This window comes from Fundulus heteroclitus, chromosome 8 (assembly GCF_011125445.2).
Source record: "Fundulus heteroclitus isolate FHET01 chromosome 8, MU-UCD_Fhet_4.1, whole genome shotgun sequence".
In the NCBI taxonomy this organism is placed as follows: Eukaryota; Metazoa; Chordata; class Actinopteri; order Cyprinodontiformes; family Fundulidae; genus Fundulus; species Fundulus heteroclitus.
The window spans coordinates 32,295,256-32,319,834 of NC_046368.1; the positions used below are offsets into that span (position 1 = coordinate 32,295,256).

At 39.5% G+C, this 24,579-nt stretch overlaps 2 protein-coding genes and 1 long non-coding RNA gene across 7 annotated transcripts in view; 1 reads left to right on the forward strand and 2 right to left on the reverse strand.

The window, feature by feature from the left end:
- Nucleotides 1–99: 99 nt before the first annotated feature.
- Nucleotides 100–17,144, reverse strand: ckmt2a (creatine kinase, mitochondrial 2a (sarcomeric)). The gene is made up of 10 exons (XM_012849768.3): nucleotides 17,064–17,144; nucleotides 10,358–10,552; nucleotides 6,323–6,521; nucleotides 4,245–4,340; nucleotides 3,930–4,151; nucleotides 3,323–3,408; nucleotides 2,948–3,071; nucleotides 2,639–2,773; nucleotides 520–645; nucleotides 100–404 (listed from the first exon to the last, which is right to left on the reverse strand). Exons 2-10 carry the CDS (start codon nucleotides 10,504–10,506, stop codon nucleotides 288–290), a joined length of 1,254 nt encoding a protein of 417 aa, XP_012705222.2. The 5' UTR covers nucleotides 10,507–10,552; nucleotides 17,064–17,144; the 3' UTR covers nucleotides 100–287.
- On the forward strand, nucleotides 10,549–11,082 carry LOC110366664. Its single transcript, XR_002426868.2, has 2 exons — nucleotides 10,549–10,718; nucleotides 10,825–11,082. It is a non-coding gene; the product is annotated as an uncharacterized LOC110366664 (long non-coding RNA).
- Nucleotides 17,145–20,166: 3,022 nt separating the features above from the next.
- Nucleotides 20,167–24,579, reverse strand: part of rasgrf2a (Ras protein-specific guanine nucleotide-releasing factor 2a) — a 70,127-nt gene continuing 65,714 nt past the window's right edge. For all 5 annotated transcript variants that reach the window (XM_036140632.1, XM_036140630.1, XM_036140629.1 and 2 more), the window contains 5 exons: nucleotides 24,194–24,391; nucleotides 24,026–24,105; nucleotides 23,801–23,918; nucleotides 21,358–21,426; nucleotides 20,167–21,266 (listed from right to left, as the gene is read on the reverse strand). In XM_036140632.1, coding sequence (XP_035996525.1) covers nucleotides 21,171–21,266; nucleotides 21,358–21,426; nucleotides 23,801–23,918; nucleotides 24,026–24,105; nucleotides 24,194–24,391 — 561 coding nt within the window. In that variant the 3' untranslated portion in view covers nucleotides 20,167–21,170. The remainder of the gene's footprint in view (nucleotides 21,267–21,357; nucleotides 21,427–23,800; nucleotides 23,919–24,025; nucleotides 24,106–24,193; nucleotides 24,392–24,579) is intronic.

Sequence of the window (24,579 nt, forward strand, 5' to 3'; positions counted from 1 at the left end):
ATTGTCACATTAAAGCTAAAAACATCCAATAATAGCCCGGTGAACCTAAAAGTGCTTACATACATGTGGTGCAATAGACAAAATGAAATTACAGCCAGCTTGTTAAATAGTTGTTTTTTAATTAAAGTCAGGGTGATCCTTTACTTGAGGTAGACTTTTCTGCAGGTCATGTTAAAGATCTTTGTACCCTGAAGATTTACAATCTCTGAGACAGACGTCAACCTCTGTAGTGGTGCCAAGGTTCTCCATCACGCTCGATCTCCTGCTAGCACGCGCAGCTTCGGCTCTCACTTCTTGAACTGAACAAGAGGAGCTGGGATCTGGATGTCCTGACCCTTTTCCAGCTTCTTCTCACAGTCAATCAGGTAGTTGACCCCATTGACCACCAGCTGAACCAGCTCCACCTAAACGCAAACGGCAAACGTCACTTCCGCTGCAAAATGGCAGCTCGGTCTGCGTGGGCTGAACCCTGACACGGATAATTCATGCAGGATCTGGAAACAGAAAGCCGAGGCTCACCTCAGATTTGCCCAGACGGTCGAGGTTGGAAAGGTCAAAGGTGTCTCCGGTGGCTGCCGTGTCAACTCCGCCCGTGCCTCTCTTCTGCAGCCGTAGATTGTCGAGGATTTTATTGAAACGTGGGTCCTGCAGAGCAAATTGTGACACAAATCGTAAAGTTAAACCAAATAAATTGAATTGGGATGTTTTGCTTTCTGTACATGAAAATGACACGTTTTAGGCAGTTTTAGAAAAGGAATACTGCAAAGTTCAACATTCTGTAATGTTTGAGGCTAAATGACTAAAAACATATCACAACGCAGTGGTTTTGGTTTTTTTGTCGGTTGGTATTTTGTCCCTCAATGAGTCCTGTATGGGAGAAGAAAATTGCATCTACAAACATTTGTGAAAGAACCGATCACTCTCAGGAGCTCAGTGAACTCCAGCGTGGTTCTGTGAGAGGATACTGCCTGAGCTACATGTTCAGTCAGGAAATGTCCTCGTTCCTAAATATGCCACGGTCAACCATCAGTGGAACGACAGCAGTTCACCTACAGGCCTGTAAACTTTATGTGGCCTTCAGATTAGCTCCAGAACAGTGTGTAGAGAGCTTCATGGAATTAGCAGCTGCGTCCACGCCATACATCGGCAGGTGGAATGCAAAGGATTGGATGCAGTGGTGTAGAGCACGCTGCCACTGGACTCTAGAGCAAAGGAGGCGCGTTCTCCATCTGGGCGTCCATCCAAATGCCCTTATAGAGTAAGGACTCTTTAACCAAAGCTGAAGTGCATCAGCAGGTCGCCATGATAAGTGCTGCCCAAAGGAAGGAGGTAGGAAAAGGAGCCTGTATGCTTCCTCTCATGACTAATTTAGCATAGGATATCCCTTATCAATTTCAGAAGGCTGTAGGCCTGGGGTTGACTCGCCATGTGTATTTCTGTCATGTAATGACGATGTTAAAGGCTCTGAAATCAGCACAGCAGTCCAAAGCTCCTTTCCTTCCCACCATAGCATTCTGTTGACCACATGAAAGGTCAAGGAACAAAAGCAGGAGTTAGGAGCTATAATCATAGAGTATTATGCTGGAGCCTGGGTTTGGCCATGGCCATAAGTGTAGTTTGGTGGAGGGGTGATCCTGGTGTGGGGTGGTTTTCAAGAGCTGGCTTGGCCCCTTAGTTCTAGTGAAAAGAAGTCTGAACGCTTCAGCAGACAAAGAAATTCTGGACAATTTCATGCTCCCAGCTTTGTGCCAACAGTTTGGAGACGGCCGCTCCTCTTCCAATATGACTGACTACGCCAGAGCACACAGCAAGGTCTATAAAAACATGGATGAGAGAGTTTGGTGTGGATGACCCTGGCTGGCCTGCACAGTCCTGACCTCAACCCACAGAAAACCTTTGGGATTTCTTCTCGTCCAACATCAGTGTCTGACCTCACAAACGTGCTTTCAGAATGGTGAAAAAAAATCCCAGAACCACACTCCAAGACCTTGTGGAGAGTTTTGCTGGAAGAGTTGAAGCTGTTATGGCTGCAAATGGTGGACCAACATCATATTAAACCCTGTGGCTTAAGAATGATGACACTCAAAGTTCATATGGGAGTCAAGGCGGGTGAGAGAATACTTTTGGCAGAATGATGTAGATGGAGTTCAATAAAGGAAAACACCTTTTTAGAGGATGTAAAATATTAGATGACCAGAGCTACCAAGAAACGATTTAGACCAAAAACTGTTTGTGTGTTGGAAAGGCTCAGTTTAAGCTTAGAGCTAAATTCAGTCAGTATTTGAAAATCACCGTTTACAGATAGGATCCATCCAGCCTGACTGATCTTGAGCTATTTTGTTAGAAAGCATGGGCAATAAGTCCATTCTCTCAATGTATAAGCCTCGTAGAAACCCCCCCCCCAAAAGACTTCAGCTGTAATGAGCCGAAGGTGGCTGAACATAGGAGGATTCCACGCTTCAGGTTTTATTTAAGAATCTTGAAAACCATGTATCATTTTCTTGACACATATTAAATACCATAGATACCGTTGGCAGATAAAACATTGGATACTTAAAATGTTTTAACTAATGTAGATAAGTCCCTCAAAAAATAAAAGAAGAATGAAGAATATAGTGGGTGTATCTTAACGTGTCACCTTGCTGAGTTTTGGCAGGCGGACATGCACTCCCGCCCGGAGGCCGGTGCCCAGGTTGGAGGGGCATGTGAGAATGTATCCCAGACGCTCGTTCCACATGAATTCCCAGCCTCGCTCCTGGATCAGATGCTCGACCTGTCATCCAACACACGCCTGTCATTCACTACTTGCATAAAAGGAACAACATATTGCATTAAAATACACCATCAACCTACAAAAAGGCTGCTAAGGCCAGGTGAGCAGACCCTACCACAGACAAACCAAAACAGATGATTTACTCCTGCAGATCGTTGAAATCCCAGACTCTACCTGTTTGAGACCGCTGCAGAATCTCTCAAACACTCTCTTCATGTTGCCGCCCTTCTCCATGGAGATGACTCTGGTGTGGTCTTCCTCATTTACCCAGATGAGGAAGGTCTTCTCATTGTTGTGCCTGAGGACAAGCAGCCACAGAAACTCAACCAAAACTCCCCTCGCCTCAAGCTTTCATCGCCGCCTGTCACCTCAGACATTTTGATATCTTCTTGTTTTTGGACGCTCACCGGCGCAGAATTATTCTGAGCACCAATTTTGTGAAGTGCAGCATGTGCCAAATGTGAACAGAAAAAAAAATACAGTTCCTCCAACTATTAAAGCAAGAAATAATGAGCAGTAGCGCATGCAGCCATGCTGAGTGGGCCATACCAGATCCCCCTGGCATCTGGCCAATCTCTGGCCATGAAGGCGCACGTCAAGAGTGGAGAGACAGGTTTGTCAAACAGGAAGTGGTCCTGCAGATGAAAAGATAAAGAGTTGGCAGAGAGAACACAGCAGACCCTCATGGAGGTGGGTTATCATGTCTCAGGCTCTAAATCAGCAGGTACAGGGATCTCTTCCATTTTTTTCTTTTTTTTTTTGCTCCCACTTAAATGTTTCAGACCCTGGACCAAAATGTACCATTGGATAATGACAACCTGAGTAAGTGTGAAAAGCTGTTTTTAACTGATGATTTCATTCAATCAGGAGGGGGGGAAAAAACACACTGTCCACACGGTGTGAAAAAGTCAATCATGAATAAACTCTCACCAAACTACAATGTTTAGTGCTCAGTTTCACAATGATACATGTCATTGACTTTGTTTTTCTAATGTTTAGGATGCGTTGCTTTAAGAGATCAGAACGCTCAGCTGCTTGGCTTTGACAAAAAAACAAACGAAACATGATTAGTCCTAATGTTTAAATACTACATTTTGATTAGCAGTGTTAAAGCTTGACTGTAAATGATCATTCATCTGGCCCATCAGTGACTCACATCAATAAGCTGTTGCTGCTCTTTCTCCGTCATGTCACCCAGGCTGTAGTAGCGTCCCGCGAGGTCTCCCTTCAGACCAGCCAGAGCTGTCACTACGACCCGCTCCACCTCACGGCGCTCGGCCCTGGAGCAGGCCGGAGGGAGGCTCAGTCCGCGGATACTGCGACCCGTCCGGACGCGGGACGACAGAACGTAGTTCTCATCAAACATCCCGTTCTTTATCTAGAGGCAGAGGGAGGAAGGAGACAGCCAAGGTGCTGATGAGTTTATATGGCAGATATGGAAAAGAATGGGTCGCTGAAGTTGCAGTACAACCTTGGAGGCATCCAGGTCAGTGGGGTGTGTCATGGTTCTGGGGTCGTAGCCATTGTGTCTGTCTTTGATGACCGGGTCAAAGAGTTCAGCAAACACCTGGAAGAAACGGCAAAAGATTTCAGTTGAACTTCAGTCACCAAAACTAAAAGCTTAATACATGTAGGAGAAATACCAAAGACACATAACCTTTTCTCGTTGTCTACACTGCAAAAACGGAACTAAAAAAAGTCAAATTTTCTTGAAATGAATGTATTTGTCCTTGATTTGAGCAGGTAAATAAGATTATCTGCCAATGGAATGAGTATTTCGACCCCTAAAATAAGATATTTAGATATTCTGTCCTCTAAATAAGACTATGGAGATGAGTTGTTCCTATTTTAAGTGCATAAATCTCTTTCCATTGGCAAATCATCTTATTTACCTGCTCAAATCAAGGACAAATACACTAATTTCAAGAAAATTTGACTTATTATTAGTTCCGTTTTTGCACTGTAAATCAGGCTTTTCCTGTTTTAGGTTAGTTATGATTACAATTTTATTTTGTATGTCTAAATGCCAGAATAATGAGAAAACATATTTACATTAAAAATGTACTTTTTTCAAATCAGAAATGTTCATGCTCAAAAATCATCATGCCTTCAGCCCATTTTGGAAATGTCAGGCAGTTATAACAAAGCTCTGTATGCTTCTGATTAATTCACAGAAACCGAGGCATTTCTGTGGATGTGTTTTAAGACAACACCTCAAACGTGCAGGTTCCTGTGTGACGTCATCAAATCAGAAGATTTTCACATGACAGTAAGATAGCTGTGAACCTCCACAAGTGTGGTATCCTTGGGCCCAGTTTCCAGATGCCTGAAGAGACCACGTTGAAAACATCTCTATGCAGGTACAAACAGCATAGGAGTGTCTAGCCATCATACTGCTTAGAAGGAGGAATGATCTGAGTCTCAGGAACAAAACGTGTATATAAACCCAGAGAACCCATAAAAGACCCTGTAAAGATGCTCCTCAGTGAAACAAGGGCTGCACCAACATTGACTGAAATGCCACTTAGCAAGGAAGAAGCCATTCCTTGAATTTAAAGGTAAAAAAAGAGACAGAATACAGCTTGCAAAAGGGCTCAGGAAGAAACACATTAATTATTGGAAACATGTTCTTTGGTCCGATGAAGCTAAAATTAAAGTTTGGAAGTTGACCATTGTTAATTTTACAGAAAAAAAGGGGTAAGCTTGAAAAGCTGTTTGCACTATCCTGACTGATGTATGGGGGCGGCAGCATCATGTTCTCTGGGTGTTATGCTGACGCAGGGAGTTTTCCACTTCTCAAAGCAGATGGCGTCATTAGGAAAGAACATCATTTGGAAACAATTAAGTAACATCTCTAGACATCAGCCAGGAAGTCCAAACTGACAGTGAGCCTAGGCATAGTTCAAAATGATTAATGAGGTGGTTTAAGGACAACAAACTTAATGGTTAGAAGTGGCCATTACAAAAACTTGTCATGTATTAAAACTCTAAACTGACATTGTGGTGTAGTTCTGAAAGGAAAAGGAACATCTGTATTTTGGATGCAACCAAATATACCTCTGTCAACCTCAATGTACCTGCAATATAGGCTAGTGAAATGGTTTTATCTAATGTAGGAAATGTGTAATGGACTTTTTAAAAAGACAAATTGATGAAAGGGTGCAGTTTTGTTCTTGAGTCAAGGACGAGAACTACCTCTCTCTTAGGTATCTTTTGATTTTACAAAGACAACTGCGAAATGTGATAGAAGTGAAGCCAGTTTTTGGTTTGAAGATATAAACTTGGATGTCATCGGCGTAGCATCAGAACTGAATTCAACAATGATGGGGAATATTTTGAAAACATCTACTGTGGTCAAAGACCATGCTTAAAAATTGATCACTTTGATTGAGTTCTCCACCAATAAACATTTGGGTTATTGTAGATTGAGCCATGAAGCTACACTTTTTCAATTCCCCTACTCATCTGTGGGACTCACATCATGATTTGCTATTCTTTCAAATAAATGATCATCTTTCTTGGCCTTCATATTACTTGTGATTTCGTTACCTCATAGCTTTCCTCGTCACCAGCAACACAGCCCACTGTCTTGATGAAAGGGTGACCAGGGTTGTCAACCCCAGTTTGGATGCACTGGTCAAGGGTCCAATTGTTGGGAGTCAACTTGTCCCTCAGTTTAGCATAAACTGCTGGAGTCAGAGCTGCGGCCATGCAGTTGTTGTGTTTCCTCAGGTCAGGGAAGTCGGAGCTGTTGGGGAGGACGGAGGGAGCATTCAGAGATGAAAAGTTGTCAGATGATCTCTTTTTGGTGGATTATTCCTGATTCAAACTTGAGAATTACATAGTTCCTATCCCATCCAGATTCATATACCTTAAGAAAAAGCAATGGTATGGTTGTATAGTTACAGTTATGCACAAGGAAATTAAAAATGCTTTCCAGAAACTAAATCTTAAGCCCCAGTCCATCCTAGACCCCATTACTTGGGGAGGAATGTAACATTTCAGCAATTACAACCTATTTCAATAATCTTTAATTTAATAATTACATTTTTCAAACAATTGTGACATTTCTGGAGATTCCACACATGTATATGTTTAAATGGAGTTTGTAATTGATGCAGAAAATATAATTCGTAAGGGTGTAACAACACATCGATCCACATTGATATATTGATGAGATAACTAATGATCCAATTATATCAATGCAAAATTGAAATATAGATCCATATCATCATTTTTAAGACACACCTTTATTTTGAAATTCAGGAATAAGACTATAGTGAACAGGTGATCTATTAATATTTTAAAACTGTTTTATTTAAATGCCTGATACTTGTAAGAGCTTAGAAATAAAATGGTCAAATCATATTTTTTTGTGTGAGTTGATATCAGTGTAAATAATAGTACTAGATGGGCAGATAATATTGCATCATACTGATTGCATTGACCTTGTGATATCAGCAAACATCATATCCTCTTCCAAACAAATCAATATAACATTGCACTGTGTTAAGGCTGGTGATTTACACCCCTAGTAATTAGATTTAAGCATGAAATTTTGAGCAAAATTCATGAAAACGCCTTAAGCCCCAGCCCCCAGAGGCTTAGTTTTAATACTTTTTAAATAAAATGACTAAAATAAAATAATTAAAAGAAATTGGTTGAACATAGAGGCACAATATGCATAAGAAGCAGTTAATACAGTGACTGGAAAAGCATCGGCATTTACAACAATATTAAATCTGGTCCTGATTTAAGGAGCCAGCAGCTTCTGCATATCTCAGATTTTCAAGATGTTAGTTCCAGAAACAAGGCGCTTAGTAACTAAATCCTGCCCAACATTGTTTGGTTTTGGACCTAGGAATACATTAAGTGAGTAAGTCTCTGATAACCTGAGGAGTCTTAGATGGTTTTACCTAACAGTAACTCTAAGATTGAGTTGGGTCAAAGATCATTCAGTGCCTCATAGAGCAATAACAAGATTTTAAGTATCAGAGAACCAGTACAGTGATTTAAGGACAGATGTAAAATGTTCTATCTTCCTAGTAGAGCTCAAGCAGGAGTCTTTTAGACGAGGCGCCACCGGGGATGGGTAATGCAAACAAAAAACTGGACTCACGTAAGTGTAGCACTACTTCAACATATTTTTACTTAAGTAAAGCTAAAAAGTAGTCAACCAAGACATTATTCAAGCAGAAGTAAAAAAAAATGTATTTAGTAGGAAGGCTACTTAATTAACTAATCATAATATCTGACTTAATATTTTAAAGTGACGTAATCTGAAAGACAAACATATAAAGCACAAATAATATCTGATATTTTAAAGACTAAAATAAAATAAAAATAACAATTATAAAAATAAAAAAATTCAGACAGGAGGAACACTTTTCTGTTTTGTTTTCAACATAACACAAATGAAAGCAATACTTACAGCAGTTAATCTATATACAGTATGTTAGAACAGTGTAAAGTACTTCCAATGACAATTTCCACTGTTTCCTGCATGTTCACTTGACCTCCAAACGGTTCAATGAGCTCAGCAGATAAAAAATACCATTAAAACAACAAAGCTGGTGTACAAAGAAGAAGTCTCACTTTAACACTTTTTAAAATGTACATGTATCTCTCTAGAAAATGTAACTGAGTAAATGTAATTAGTTACCACCTTTTGGAGTGACTGATTTTTTTTATTGTTATTGTTACTAATGTCATCTGATGTATTTTCTGTGTTTTCTTTTGAGAGGAGTCCATTAATTCTGGCAACGCTTTAAGATATCAGTAAGGCAATTTAGTAATAAATAACAGTATAGCTCTTTAAATATTTCATAAGTAATACTGTAGAGGAGGGGTGTCCAAACTTTTCATCACCTGTGCCAAATTTGTCAAGTCAAAAGTCTGCAAGGACCAAAATGGTAAATGGTTTGCACTTGTATAGCGCTTTAACTAGTCCGACAACACCAAAGCACTTTACACTACAGTCAGTCATTCACACCCTGACGGTGGTGAGCTATGTTAGTAGCCACAGCTGCCCTGGGGCAGACTGACAGAGGCGAGGCTGCCATACACCGGCACCGCCGGACCCTCTGACCACCGCCAGCAGGCAATGCGGGTGAAGTGTCTTGCCCGAGGACACAACGACAGAGACAGTCTGAGCGGGGGATCGAACCAGCAACCTGACAATTGTAGGACAACTCTACTGCACCACTGTCAAATAAAATATATATTCAAAAAGAAAAGGAAAAAACAATGAAATACCCCAAAAATTAGAGAGTTAATTTTCTCTTGACCTGCTGCACAGAATATGAGCATGCAATATTTGAATTAAACACATTAGTCAGATTTTCTGTGGGAAGGGGACCTGTAAATCAGAAGTTAAATAGGGTTTTGCTTGTTTGCCTTCTTAAAAGCTGGCCGTCCAGTTTGAAAATTCTTTTGGCCTCAATTTTTCTTCTTTTTGCATCAACCACCTGTGTTGGTGGGCCAAATCAACCTTGAATTGCAGGTGGGGGCCACACTCCATCAGTCCAGGGGCCGGACGTTACCCCCAGGGCGTACTCTGGACACCCCTGCTGTAGACCCACACATGCTGCATGTCAGTCAGGGAGAGGTCATTAGTTTAAACTTTTTCTGAAAGGCATATGTACTATTTTTCTCCTCAGTTTACCCCACATGGTGTCAAAAATAAAAAAAAAAGCTCTACCTTCCATGATGAGTTATAGCTGTATCTGCGTAACCTAAAACATGTGCACGGTGCAGTATGTTTCCTGTGACGTACTGAGGCCACAATGTACTGGCAGAAACTCTTGAATGGCACTTGTTCCACATTCAAGTGTTTGCAACGCCTCTGAAATGACAGAACATCATGTTTGCAAAAGGTATTTCCTTGTACACTTTTTTTTTTTTTTTGGTGGTGAGAGAGATCCAAACTGTCTCGTTGTTTTTTAGCAGCTCAGAAATGCGTTCGCTGGGAGGGTCATATATGATTTAAAACTGTTTTTGAGCCCCCATCAAACCCTCTGACTTCTTATGTCCTGTCCTGGAAAACACCTGTTTAATGAGAAGGTGAGTCTTTCAGCATGAGGGTTCCTATTCCCAATCCACACTGTAAGTTTTCTTATGACAGAGCAAATAAATCCTTTCGTTGTCAGGGCTTATTGGGTCAAAGTTTTCCTTGAAGTTGTTTCCCATCCATAGTTAGGCTAGGTAATGGAGAAGGTGCAGGGCATAGTACGGGATCTGAGACTTTAAGAGAAAGTAAGTCAAAGGTAGCGGAGATGAAACCTGAGAGGGTCACTGGTCATGCAGGCATTTGCCATTGCGTCAGCCATGACCCCCTGCACTCCTTCATCGTGTCAGATAATCAGCCACTCTCACTGTCTGCTGCTGCAGTTCATCCAGCTGAGCCTCATAATGTGCTCATCGCCCCTGAATAAGGTAACAAACTGCTCTTTCATGTCCTTTTTAGCTGAGGGTCATGCTTCTAGGAAATGGAAACGTTTTCGTTGTTATCGGGGCCGATGTTGATGTATTCACCCACTCATCAAGGCCATCCAAGGTAGCTGTGCCGAGGTCGCCCCGTCTTACCTGGGAGGGTAGAGCTTCTTCTTCGCCTCGGCTGCAAGAGAGCCGTTCTCATTCAGCAACACACCAGTGGCCATCGTCCCTGCCCCCAAGCTGGCCAGCAGCACCGCAGTGTTGCGGCCGGAGATCAGACGCCTGAAGGAGCCTGACATCTTTCCTCCAGAAGTGTACCTCAAGTATAGGTCAGTAGAAGAAGAGCTGGAGACACGAATAAAGAGAAAAACAACAAAACAGCACAAAAGCAATGAGTAAGGTATGGCAATCATCTCTGTGCCACTTCACAAAATAAGCCAATCGTACGGTGGCCCAGAGGTGTCACCGCTAATACAAGAGCCGCAACAGAAATAGCCACAATGGAAATAATGTGAGTTGAGATCTTAAAATGAGATGGTAGTGAGTTCCAAATCTCACAACTAAGCTTAATTTTTGCAACTGTCAGTAAATGTGGACTTTTTTTCGTACTTCCTCAGATTCAACGGCAGAAATTGTGGATTCCCTGCATCTGCACAAGCCTTGAGCCAGTTAAACACTCTAATGCCCGCGGCAGGAACTCAAAGTGATGATGATGACGAACAGGAAAATTGCTTTGAAGAACTGCAGCGACAAAGTGGTTTGTCACCACCTCTTCAGTGGGAAGCTGCTGTACAAATCTACACTCTGAAGAACATGGCTGATCTATAAAATATTAAGACTGTAAAATAATCAACAACCCTTTTCATAACTTTGAATACAATGTAAACAGAAAAGTCATTAAGGTTTTGTTTATTTTTTATTTTTTTACAAGCAATACAGCAACTGTTGCTTAAAATGACAAAATAAAGAATGTTATAAACAGTTGTTTTCAACGATATCATTGAAACATTGTGTTGTCTTTCAAACCAAACTATACAACAAAACATAGAAATTTGGGAACAAACTAATGCAGTAGAACTAATATATGTATACACACACACATAGAACCCACACAACTAGAATCCAAAACTTTTACAGATCAGGGGTCCGTTCTTCGTACGTCGCTAACTCGTTAGCAGGATTTCATTGTTGACGATTTGGCATGATCTTGGATCGTTTGGTTCTTCGAAAGACATCCTGCACTTGTTGTCATAGCAACATGTGCGCCAGCTTAAACCTGCTCCAGAGCAGGCTTATTTCATGTAAACAGGATTAGATTGCAGCTGTATAAGCGGAGGAGATGGGAAGTCTGTCGCAGCCATGTCCATTTTTACGACAGCAACCTGTTGTGGAAGGTGCAAGAATAATTTGCTGAGTTTTTCGAATTAATCACGTATTGCGCAATAGACAGCATCCTTTAGCGCAGCGCGACGGTGTAATTGTAGAGAGATTTTTCTTGGTGGCTGTTATAAACAGACAAACACATCATTTAACAGTGGCTTTTAAAGAGGAAAAAGTGATGTTGGAGCCATAAATAGAAAATATTTAAGTTATTTGTATGATGGTTTGCTTTTTATTTTTATCATATTCAATAAGAAGATTTGTTCAGGCCATTTTATTGTGAAGTTTAGTTTTACTTTGAAAGGGTTGCTTCCTGTCGAGCCGTATATTGAATTAGAAAAAAAACTATGGATGGATTATCTAGACACGGAGCAATACAGTTTTACCGTGTAAACTGTGGATGACTTGGAAAAGGAAGAACTTCATTTTTTATGGATAAAGATTGTTTTTTTTTTTGTTAAAATTCCCAGTTTGCATGTGTCCTTTACTTCCAGTGTCTAAGGAATGACACCGAAATTTGGATCTCTTGACATAACAAGTGCCTTTTTAAAATAAAGTATAATAATTAAAGGCTACCATTTTGTAGAATATTCTTGTATTTCACTTTTACTTGTCCCCATGTTCTAGTGGGTCCCGTGGAGGCTCTGATATAAAGGAACAAAGTAAATATGAAATTATTAAAAAGCAAAAATTCATACTGTAGAAAGTGATAGAAACATCTACCATGGACAGTATTTACACATTAATTTGTCTGCTGCTTTTTGCCAGCCCTCTCTCCTGGCTTTAGCAGATTTTGAGGTGTTTTAATTAATGACTCACATAACGACATAACCTTCCATTAAAAGCTCATGTTCTGCTTGGGAGAAAAACTGTGGGCGTTCTTTGGCCATGCTGAACAGCCAATAGCAGCGCTGCTGATCATTGTTTCTACTATCGATACGTTTCCCCTTTTAAACAAACGCATGAACGCGCAGTTATCTCAGATAACTCAATCCAGCCATACTAATCGTAAACAACAGGTGTGTTGGAAGAACCCAGTTAGCCGGATCATGATTAGCCGGATGAAGTCATCTTGGATGTTTTAAGCAACGTACGAAGAACGGGGCCCCTGGACTCTCTGGTTGCTGCCATCTGGACTAAGCTCTGGTCGGAAGAGATTTTCGATGTCCACATAACTTTTTCTCAGAATGGCACAAGACAGGAGTCAGCGCCATAGGAAATTGCTGCAGGGCTGCGAAGTACCAAGTCCATTCTTGAATCTGAAATGCAATAACAGGTTGCTTAGGAAATTAAAAGTACAATTTGTATATTTGTATTTATTTATTTTTTATTTTTTTGTTTGTTTGTTTGTTTTTGCACATCGTCACACTATCACTTTAATTTAGATTTATCTATATATAGATCTAAATTAAAGTGATAATGACTATGTGCAAAAGAAAAAAAATGAATAAATGAATAAATGTTGGTGTCTGAATCACTGAGGGAGGCGTTGTAGAGATTGATGACCACAGGCATCACTCTGGCGCTCTGTGCTGCATCTGGGTAAGAGGAGTCTTCTGCTAAAGGAAAAGGAAAAAGCAACATCGGCAATAACAAAAAACAACTACCTTTCGATTGCGCTGTGATTTCTTTCAATTATGAACTGTAAAGAGCAACTCAGTGAGGCTGGAGACGATTTAAACAATTTAACCAAAGTATAATACAGTTGGAGTTATAACTTCCAGTTCGGGAGTTTCTGAGTGATAAATTATCCGTTTTATGCACCATAATGTCGCTAAGCAAGTCATCCGAAATTGTCTGACTCGTTTCCATGGTAACCACTGACTCGCAAATCTAAAATGCAACGTTTCTTTCTTTACAGGGTTAACAAACTTGAAGTTGTCAGTAAACCCACTCTCTGGCATAGCGGTACACCTGCACCACATATAACTAAAAAAATGTTTTACTTACTTATCAAACGGGCAATATTTGCTTGTGAGTCCACAATGAAAAAGCTCCTTCTTCTTTGGTTTTTTTGCCGGGTTACCTTCTTCTTCTTCTGCCGTCATGTATAAACCACTGAGCTATATAATACACTGGAGTGCTGATTTTGCCGAAAAACTGAAGTCACTGGCCGCCATCTTGCTCCTCCCTACTCTCACAGAATACCATAGGATTTGGTTGCAACAACAAGCAGTTTTCTGGCTGTGTGAAAACGTTTCACAGGTAATTCTACAGTCAGTGGATGTACCAACACTATCAACTACTAGGAAATTAGGTGCCGAAATATTTTACATGTTATTCATATTAAATGTATATATATGTATATATAAGTATGTGTATATGTATATATGTATATATATGTATACACATATGTAAATATATGTTTTTGTATATTATTATTTATATATTTATAAATGTTAAACATATATATTTAAATGAATAAAATGCTAAATATTTCAGCACATGACTTTCTCAGTACTTGATATTTTTTAGAACATAACATAAAAGTATATGGCATTTGACATTTTAAAAGTCTTAAGCCCCCCCCCTGAACATGAGAAAATCCTCGTTATTCGATGCTGTAGCACACATATTCCCTGGTTATTGGGGGGAAATAGGGAGTACCAATATGGCGGCTGGTGGCTTCAAAGCGACTCGTTCAAACAGACGGTGATTAGCACTCCAGTGTATAATATAGCTCAGTGGTATAAACACAGACATCATATACGACGTCATAGGGCGCAGGTTCGCACGTCAACGTCACCGCCATATTGTATGTGGCAGAAAAAAATTGAGTGCTATTGTGAACGTGAATCAGAGAAGATGCCTCATTCCTGTGCTGCATGGAAATGTATTCTGGCTGATTTCACTACTTGTATCTGCCTTATATATATATATATATATATATATATATATATATATATATATATATATATATATATATATATATATATATATATATATATATATATATATATATATATATATATATATATTTGTGTGTGTATATGTGTATGTGTTATGAATATAAGGATCAATTTGTTAAATCTACACATTGTGGTCTTCATTATTTGATAAAACCATGTCACATGTGAACCTTTAGGAACAGACATTTTGGGGGAGTATTAAAGAGATAAAATTACTAATAAGAGAAAAAATGTCCTAGCTCAATAAAGTAAAAAAAAAAAAAAAAAAAAAAATAAACACACGTCATATTATGAGAATTAAGAGGGAACATTTCCAGAATAGTCACAGTTTGCAGAATTATTTCACTCCTGGAGTAATAGGGCCAGGTTAGATTATTTTAAATATTTTTATTCTTTATGAGAATAAATTCAGGAGAAAGAAGCTAAAGGGATACAAAAATAAACTTGTAATATTACAAAAACAAAAATACTATGAATACAAAGTATATTCAGAGATTAAAGTCCCTCTGATACTTAAGTATCAGAGGGATACTTCAAATCTGCAGTTACTCAGTGACTGAGTAACTGCAGATTTGCCACATTTAAGATGGCGGACGCTCTGATGCATCGCAGCATAGGCAGAACCCGCCCAATGACCCGTCTACTCTTATGTATATGTGTATAACGACCAACTGTTGCGTCACTTCCGTTGTAGTTTTATATTTCCGTTGTGGCTTTTGTAATTTCTGTTGTGGCTTTTGTAATTGTGTTGCGGCTGTTGTATTAGCGGTGACACCTCTGGGCCACCGTACAATTGCTATTATTTCTGTGCAAATTGCAACTTTTAAATAATCATAAGCCAGTGTTAAGTGACAATTTAAAAGATGTAAGTTTCTGTGATGACTCAATCGATCATGCAGTCAAACATAAACTCGTGTCCAGAGGCTGAGGAACATGGGAAACAACAACCAATAATTACACCAGAACATGCTAAACTAAATAACGGCAGCCAGAAGAACACAGAAGATTCAAGGTAGATCTGAGGAAAATGGGAATCACAACCAGAGGAAAGACTAGAGAAAAACATAAACCACATAAAAAAAAATGACAACTCTAAAGCAACAAAACATTCACAGGACACACAAATGAAGTTTATACATTAGATCTTTTTCATTTACACGTCCTATTGTATTGATATTTTGATACATTTTTAAATGCTTCTGCAAGCTAAATAATAGCTTCCATTTTTTCCATCAGACGGCTCATAAATTTAGAGAGAAAAAAACCCAGTGGAGATAAGATAAGCTCCTGGGTCAAACGGTTTTTGGTTATTCAGGTTCATGAATTCCAAATGTTGACATGGGAATGTTTGATTTTCTACTTGCTGACAAATAGTTTTTCTAAGGTTTTTGGAACAACCTAGAGTTGGCATTTTCTCCATGTACACACAAGACTTTTCTCCGGATACTCCGGTTTCCTCTCACAGTTTGAAAACACGCCTGTTGGCCTGGGTTGGAAGGGAAAATGAACAGATCTGGGGGTTTTTCGCCCAAGGATGAACAGGCTGGTGACCGGTTTTCCACGATGTAGCCGCTCCCTTTGTCTCGCACACCAACCCTCCTGTGACGCTGACAGAATTAGGCAGGTGCATGGTGAACAGGAACGGTTGGAAGAACAACCTGGTTACTGGAGATTTCTCTGACTTTATGTTCCAGTAATTGGAACATTGAGAAGCAGTTGTTTAGTTTAATGACGAATTCATCTGGTAAAAAAAAAAAGGCTTGAGTAGCCCAGTTGATGTATCCCAGTGGCTTTAGGATGCAGGAAAAACCTAATTTCTAGTAATCTATGCCCAGCATTAAATGTATCGGCAATTAGAGTCAGTATATGGAAGGTCAAAGCGTAGCTCCACTTTGCCATGTGACATGGTGTCTAGGAGACAGCTCCTAAAAATAGAGGAGTGTGGCGAGGACATGATTGCTTCCGTTAATTCAGGTCAGTGGGGGGGTTAGAGTCAACCAGTCAGTCAACCAGTCGCACAACTCTCACCTACAGCATTTCTATCTGGGTGCGACCGAGTTTTGACTTTTGCTGCTCAGATTGGAGGCTGCATACCGTTTGGGTCAGCGGTAATGATACTATTTATAGATCAGTGGAGGGATGTTCGGCGCCAGAATTCAGTGCCAAGACAAAAGCTCCTCTTGGCTGATGAGCACAGTATCATTCTTGACAGGTCGCAGTACAGAAGCTCATAAGGTCAATCCAATGTTATAGAGCGACGGAAAATGGATAAAGGGGGTAAGCAATGTGACATAATTGCTTGGCAGGATATCATTAGAAGAATACTCTCTGGAGGACACGGCACTTTCTCTCGTTTGGCAAGACAAGTGCACTGTGATCACATCCTGACTCTGAAGTATTCTGACTTTATTTCATATTAAACACAACTCTGACACATGCATTCACTCAGCAACCTGAAACTCTAGCTTTGAAAATGTCTAAAAATATGCATCTAATTCTTTAGGCGCAGACCTCAACAAGCTAACGGAGGCTCTCTGCAAGAGAAGTTAAAAAGGAGGGTACAGTACCTGTTTGAAAGCTGCTGCCTTCTGACTGCAAGTTGCTGGAAAGTAGCTTTTGAGTCTCCTCTACCGTGGGCTCCACCCCCACTAGTGGGAATACAAATTCAGGGCCAATCATGAGTTCAGACACGTTTATAAACCAATGAAGGCAGAGATGACTTGTAGAGGGCCGTGATTGAGCATGAGAACCACGGGTCCAATATCAGCGTCTGGTTCGACCTTCACATTTACACATGATCTCTTCTACTCTCCTTCAGTTATCACAAACCCAGAGAAAGGAGACCACGTGTTTTACACAACTAAAACCTAGATACTGAGGAAGGTTTGGTGTATTCAAACCTCTTCATTCACATTACATAAAATGGTATGCTGTTTACAATGATTGAGGTAGGCAAATATAAATTACCTCATGAAGTTTACTGCTCTTCTGTGAATGGAAATCAAACAGTGCAACACTCCTATCCCTTTCCAAAGTATTGCCCTTTAAACTTTTTTGTTGTTGTAATTTTTCATATCACATCAACCTGTTGCGCTCTGCCCCGTAGTCACGCATCACGCTTTTGTTTAGCGCCACCCCACCGTCTCAAACGCCTTCTCTTCTCTACCGCTCCATCCAGGCTCTGCTCAACACGCAGTCACACAGTAGACATGAACGAGTGCTACAGAGTCCACTGACAGACTGAGCAGTAAATATCTGGAAAGAAAACTTGTCCCATAAAGCCCAACCAACGGAAACAAAAACTCTCTGTGGCATTTATCAGGGCCGGAGTGGATCTTATTTTCAGCCCTGGAGTTTTATGCCTCAGACCGGCCCACTTAAGATAGCAAACTATTATTATTAAAAGTATATGCACTTTTATTTCATACGGGCTGTACCATACTGGTAGTCCTGATCCGCTGCTGTATTACTGCCATAAAATCAGTTACCTTATTTGCACTCTTGCTTGTACAAAGCAAATCACTCAAAACTGTCGCTCATCAACCCAGTGGCCGGGGGAACTAATCAATTCAGAGAATTTTCTGAATCGACATTGAGTTGGAAAAAATTAATTGCACTGCATTGCCGAATCGATATTTTTAACCACTCCTGCTTAGAATTCCTCCTATATGGCTCACCAATTTCAGTTTTACACACTATGACATCTTTATATTCAGGTATAGGAAACCTGAATATCTTTCTTAATCAGTAATCTGCAACAACATTCCTTTTCACCCAAAGTTTTATTTTCAAGCCTTTAGAGTGTAAATATCTGTACAATACACAAAGAAATACAAAATACACATAAGTAACAGTGAAAGAAACAAAGTCTTGAATACTAATGCATACAAGTTACAGAAGATTTCAGGATGAAAAGAGGTGAGAAAAAGAAACCTAAAAAAGCAATGACTCAGAGTCATCTACAAAGATAAGCTGCTTTATGTAATATTTATGCTATTAACCGTAGAGCATTGTAACATTCTTCATAAATTAATAGTGCAAATATTTCACTACAGCGAACAGGTTTAAAAATACTAATACATGATACCATTGACAGGAATTATTAACAATGATCAAAGAAATGTATTAACAAGTGATGTGTTCCTTCAGGTGCCTTTCAGGGCTAGTATCTTAAAAAATATTATCAGAAATATGTGTGTACAAAATTCTTAGTAATCAGAACTACAAGGGAATTCATCATTTGTCAAGATGGATAAAAAGAAATTGCTAAAAGTTGTTTTAAAAAAGTGAAACATGCAAATGTCACATCGCAGAAAACAAAAACAAAAGACAAGAAAACAAACTAATAAAAAAAACAGAAACACATGATTAAGTTTCATCAAATAGTATAGATTTACTAAAATAAACATAAATTCCATCTGATTTATCAGGTGAACCCTGTTAAGAAAAATTGTCCTGGGAGCCAGCGATCACAAGGTTTTACTGTCATTACAGGAAATAAACAGGACTAAACCCGTTCAAGCATGGTGCAGCATTATTATAAAGTTGTGGAAACATTCATTATGGAAATCCAGTCCTTTTGGGTGAGACCATCAGGAAACTCTCCTGCTTCATCCCCATCGTCGTAGCTGAAGAATTTATTTTCATGCAAGAACACGTCAGCAAACCCAAGTACTGCGGTTGGCGTGCTGCTGCCTTATTTCTGAAACAGTGGCTCATGAGAGTTTATGTTCCTGACTTCCTGTTGCTGCTAGCAGTGTTCCAGAGCTAATGCTAGCTTGTTTACAAACAGAAAGTGGAGATCTGGTGTCAGATGTTTTCCCCAGACCTGGTAAGTCTGCTTCTTTTCTCTCTGATACAGCAGAGGACATGCAGAGATACAGGAACAACCAGACACTGCTGCAGGAGGGACCTCACATAGGGCCTGCTTTATGTACAAGAAAGTTTTTCTGTTATTGTAAACTGTGGAAATCAGAGTCATTCTGATCTTCTATCATTTGTAGGTCTTTATGACAAACGCAGATGATGGGATTGATGAGGACAGAGACGAGGTTTGGAGAAGGGTCAATACCAAACAGTATAAGAGATTTAACCGGGCACATGCACAGACATCCAACACAGAAAAGAGTTTTGGTCAGGATGCTGTAATTATAAAATGTTGTTTCCATTTTCATAAATTTATTGTGAGAGCTGATTTACATCCCCCTGCAAAATATTTGTGATCATACTTTGTTTCCCCTCTGGCCTTTCACATCAAAACAATTTAGTTTCAATGAAACAAAACCAGTGAACTGGTCTAATTTGTAATACAGTAAAAGTGACTTTAAATTCTGTTTGTCCATCTGTCTGCTCCAGTTGTCTGTTTCCCCAGCTATGCAACATACATGGATGCTTTTTGTATAAAAAGGTAAACTTTTTTATTTTGAAATATTGATGAAAGAAGAAAAAATTGGGCTCCAGCGGAAAAGGCCTTTCCCATCCAGGGCAATAGGGCAAGTTGCTGAGCACCACTAGGGCTCATGTACAAAGACAGGAGATTCAACATTCAGTTGACCCATATCATTCTATTATGATGTGTTTTCGCGCTTAGTAGGCATTTATTTAGGAAAAAACCAAAGTCTTGACTATAATTTATTATGTGATTTATAAATCACAAGGCAAACAAAACAAAACAAAAAAGTAACTACAAATGATTTTGTGTTAGCCAGGCTGCGCACATTTTGAATTTAGTTTAAATGCACTGTAGCTTACGGAGATGGTGTGGATTTTTGAATCCTTTCACAACTTGTAACCTCTAGCGGAAACTGCTGTTACAGCACTGTTAGAATCACTGCTTATGTCCTATCCAGAAGGTTTGGAATTAACCTGTTAAGTTAGCAGTTTGATGTACTACCGACTGGGGATTAATGTTTTGTAGGTCTACATGCTAGGTTTTTTCCTAACAGAAAAGACATCCCTTTCCTCTGGACCCTAAGAAAAATCCATGAATGCCGCCCCAGCGTGGGGCCCAGAGTAAGTTCTGGGGCGAGTTGACTGATCTTGGGCAAACTAAGGACCCTAAGCAAGGTTTTCCTAATTTGCTGTGACCCAACTACATTCTGATAGCTCCTGTAAATTCTGCTGACCATAATCCAGCCTTAATTATGTCAGAAGGGACCCTACGTTGTTTTTAATTTCTAGAATATCATAAATCACATGGACAAATGTTACATAAGTGTTCTTAATTAAGGTAAACCTGGTTCTTTGATAAAATAAAAAGCACTGAGAGTAGGTAAAATGGCTGTCAGCAAGGATCCTAAGAAGGTTGTCCACATCCTGATTATCCGACATACAGCATGTAAAACATCTGATGACATTAGTGTGGACGACAGCAAAGAAGATTCTACGCATGTCTCTAACAGAGTGATAGCAGCAACATTCTAGTGCAGTGTTTGATGGCGTTTCTACAGCAAACCTCCTGCTTTGAGAGTATGGCGTGGAGTTGTTTCTTCAATACAATATAACTAAATATATACCTCACATCTTCATAAAACAAGGCACATTTTCTCCTGAGTTTTCCCTACTACCCTTTTGACCACCTGTGTGTAATATAAAAACACTTGCTTTATTTAAAAGGTTGTACTGTGAGCTGACAGATATGTAAATATATGTATATGTGGGCTTCTTGTGTAGAATTAACCGGGTGGTACTCGAGGTTCGATTTTAAGTGACAGTTCATACAGGGTGTCTTCATCCATCACTAAGGTCTTATCCAGCAGGAACTGGGTTACCTGGAACAAAGGAAAATGTTTGGGAAAGTCATTTTGTTCCTATTTCTTAAATAAACTAGTGTTGGGAAAAAACACAAGTTTCTGGACAAACCTTGGGTTGGTGCTCTATTCTGTAAGAAGCTTGCTGGAACTGACGTATTTCCCGGATGATATGAGAGATCTGTAGGAGCAGAAAGAGCAAAGGAGAGGTAGATGACTTCAAGGGTACAAGTTCGTTTCTTTTTCTGGCTAAGAAATCTTGGCTAACGATAAGCCAGCTGGAACAAACAGAATTCGTCTTTCTAAAGTGCAATGAGTAGGGGAGTGGTGGCGCTGTGGTTAGAGGAGGCTGCTTCCATCCTGGAAAGACTGCAAGTTCCCAAGTTTGAATCCCGGACCGCTACTTTGGATCCCTGAGCAAGACCCGTTGCCCTAGAATCCTCACCAGGTGGTGCACAGCGGCAGCCCACCTCTCTATTAGGGACAGGTTAAATGCAGAGGGCAAATTTAATTAGAATGTATGTAGCAATAACAATAAAAATTATGATTATTTTGATGATCATGAAAAAAAAAACTCCTGATTCTCCCTTGTGTATGGTTGGATGGATGACATCACCACCCAACAGAGACCCAACAACCCAGCAGATCAGCTGGGTTTAGGGAACACTGTGGCCACTGTTTTATAAATCAGAATTTATTTAAGAAAACAATATATACTTTCCCAACAACACTGCTGCATGCACATTTCTAGTGACGTCATAAGGCATGCATGTTTAATGCTTCAGCATCTATGTTTTAATCTGTAGTGTTTTTTATTGCCTGGATGTGAATCTGATAACTTATATTGTGCCTTTTATAATCAACTACAATATTTTCTTATCAAGCGAGCTCTGCATAGAGTCCAATGTAATTCTCCCAGCTCGATGGGGGACTCGTTTTGAGGAAACTACGGTTGTAGCTCACTGTCTGCCTTGCGGTGGTTGCAGAGAGGTTTCTGTTTTGTAGAATAAATCATCCGCCGATGAGTTATTGATCTGAAAAAGCCAAATCTGAAACCACAGAAAAACATTTCAGATCCCAAACGTACAGCGTTCTAATTCTTCCAGTCTATTAGCAGCTTCCGGTAAGAGGTGGGACACTGAACGTCTGCCTGCTGAGTTTGACATTACTTAACAATGCTTTAGTGCGGGGAAAAGCCATGTAGATTCTACCCATGTAGTAAAATGCTAACAGAATCAGAATCAGAAATACTTTAATAATCCCAGAGGGAAATTGTTGTTTCAGTAAAATTGCCAAAACATACAGAAACAAACATCACAAACATTTCAGGGGGAGACGATTTACTGAAGCCTTGCTGCCAAGATGGCGCTGCCATTACTCTGTGAAAAGATAGAGGCCACAAAAAAACGAAGGTGAGAGGAAAAAAAACATAACTTTATCCTATAACAGGATACAGTTTGAGATATCAAAAACCTCTTGCACAAAAAGCACAAATGGGAAGAAGTTAAGACACAGCCCCTCCTCATTTGCATAATGAGGAAGAAATGCATACAGAAATGTAAAAAGGACAGGCAGAAATAAATAGCATCACAGAAATATATAGGGTAAAAAAATACAAAGGAAGAACAAAACAGACAAAAATATTATGACATGCTCATAAATAAGTACTTAAAAAAATAAGTAATTAATAAATAAAGTTGAAGATTATAAATAAATAAATAAGGTAATTATTACAAAGGCAAATAAATAAAGAAGCTAATTAAAAGAGATATATACATTTATGTCTCACTGTATAATTTAATTTCTACCTACATTTATGTGTTTATTGTATTTTTGGTGGCAATTAATTTATGCTTATTTATTTATTGAGCATTTATTTATTTCTGTATTTATCTTTAAATGTGGTAGACTTGGTCCTCCATACTTGTGACATTATCAACCCAAACATATTCAATCAAAAGTTTTCTCTATGGTGGAATTTAAATACAAACATGTTAAAACCCACACTTCCTTGCTCAGCTTATTTCATTGTCTGTTTACAGCAAACAAACAAAAAAAAAAACACCAATGGAAAATGTCTTTAACAGAACTTGTTTTAGTCACTGCTTACATTTTTACACCAACAGCCCTTTAATAATGAGATTATGAAAAATATTAAATATGTAATTTGTTTCATAACCTGCCCTCCTTCTGACCTAACAAGAGAGCACATCTCCACAAATTGTGTATTGATTGAATTAAATCCAAGATTACATTTTTGTTGATTCTGCCACTTTCATTTTTTTCTATCTCTCCCAGGCTCCAGATGTCTCCATTGTCCTGCACACCTGCACTGATTTCTGTATCATCTTTGGTGACTGCCTTAATTGTTGAGTTGCTGGATAGAATGTTGTTTTTTGTTCTTTGTAAGGAAAGTATATCCCCAAAAATATTAACTTTAGACTTCCTGAGAGTATAAACCTTTAACTGACTCTGCTGGACTGAAAATGAATTGACAATAGTACTAAAATCTAAAGGATTGTATACAGTTTGCCCTGAACGAAACAGCGTCTCACCATTCTCATCTTGGAGAAGTTAACAAGCCCCTCCTCAGTGAAGTTGGGTGTCCCTTCCTCAATGAAGGCCAGGTCAGTGAGGTACATGCCCAGGTATGGGACACATGGAGGATTGCAGCTGCGCACAAGAAGGTCAAAATTAGACAGCTCATAGTGGTGGTAGTATCATGCTGTGGGGCAGAGATTGTGTTTTTTATCACTTCAGTTTTCTGTGACTTTAGTTACTTTTTCAGCGTCTCTCTGAGATTTTTAAACCTCCCCTCTGACGATACGATCTTCTGAAGCCTTTCCATCAGTGCCTTGGTCTGAAAACCAAAAACAAGTTGAAGGAAAAATATAGTTTTGTGTATTTAGTAAAGTAAGTATGTTCCACTCTTATCAGCTGATTCTAACCTGTTTGCAAACTTTAGCCCAGGTCTTCTTCAGCCTGTAGATGGCGCTGCGGTTGAGAGCAGAGGTGATCTCAAGCACTCCGTTGTAGTTGTTGAGGCAGCGACAGATGTCGGCTACTGCCAGCCACTTTTCTATGGAGCTGGCCCGGGACCCCACGTCTGAATGGGCCATTATCTGAGATGCCACCAGGTTACTCATCTGTGGAGCCAGATTCATAAAGAGGGGTTTTCTAGGTGGGCCGTAGTTTCAAGGATTACAAAAGTGAAGACATTTGCTAAAAAGATCAAAGATAAAAGCATAAAGGACTCAATTTTGGCTCTGATCCACTGAAACTATTAATCACCAACCATCTGATTATTTTTTTTCCCATCACAGTAAATAAGACA

Excerpts from the sequence above, each read along its gene's own strand:
- ckmt2a (XM_012849768.3), bottom strand. The coding sequence starts at position 10,506 with ATGTCAGGCTCCTTCAGGCGTCTGATCTCCGGCCGCAACACTGCGGTG. Across the intron at positions 6,522-10,357 it reads AAGAAGCTCTACCCTCCCAG|CTCCGACTTCCCTGACCTGA; the intron begins GTAAGACGGGGC and ends CCTCCCCAACAG. Across the intron at positions 405-519 it reads ACCGTCTGGGCAAATCTGAG|GTGGAGCTGGTTCAGCTGGT; the intron begins GTGAGCCTCGGC and ends GTTTGCGTTTAG.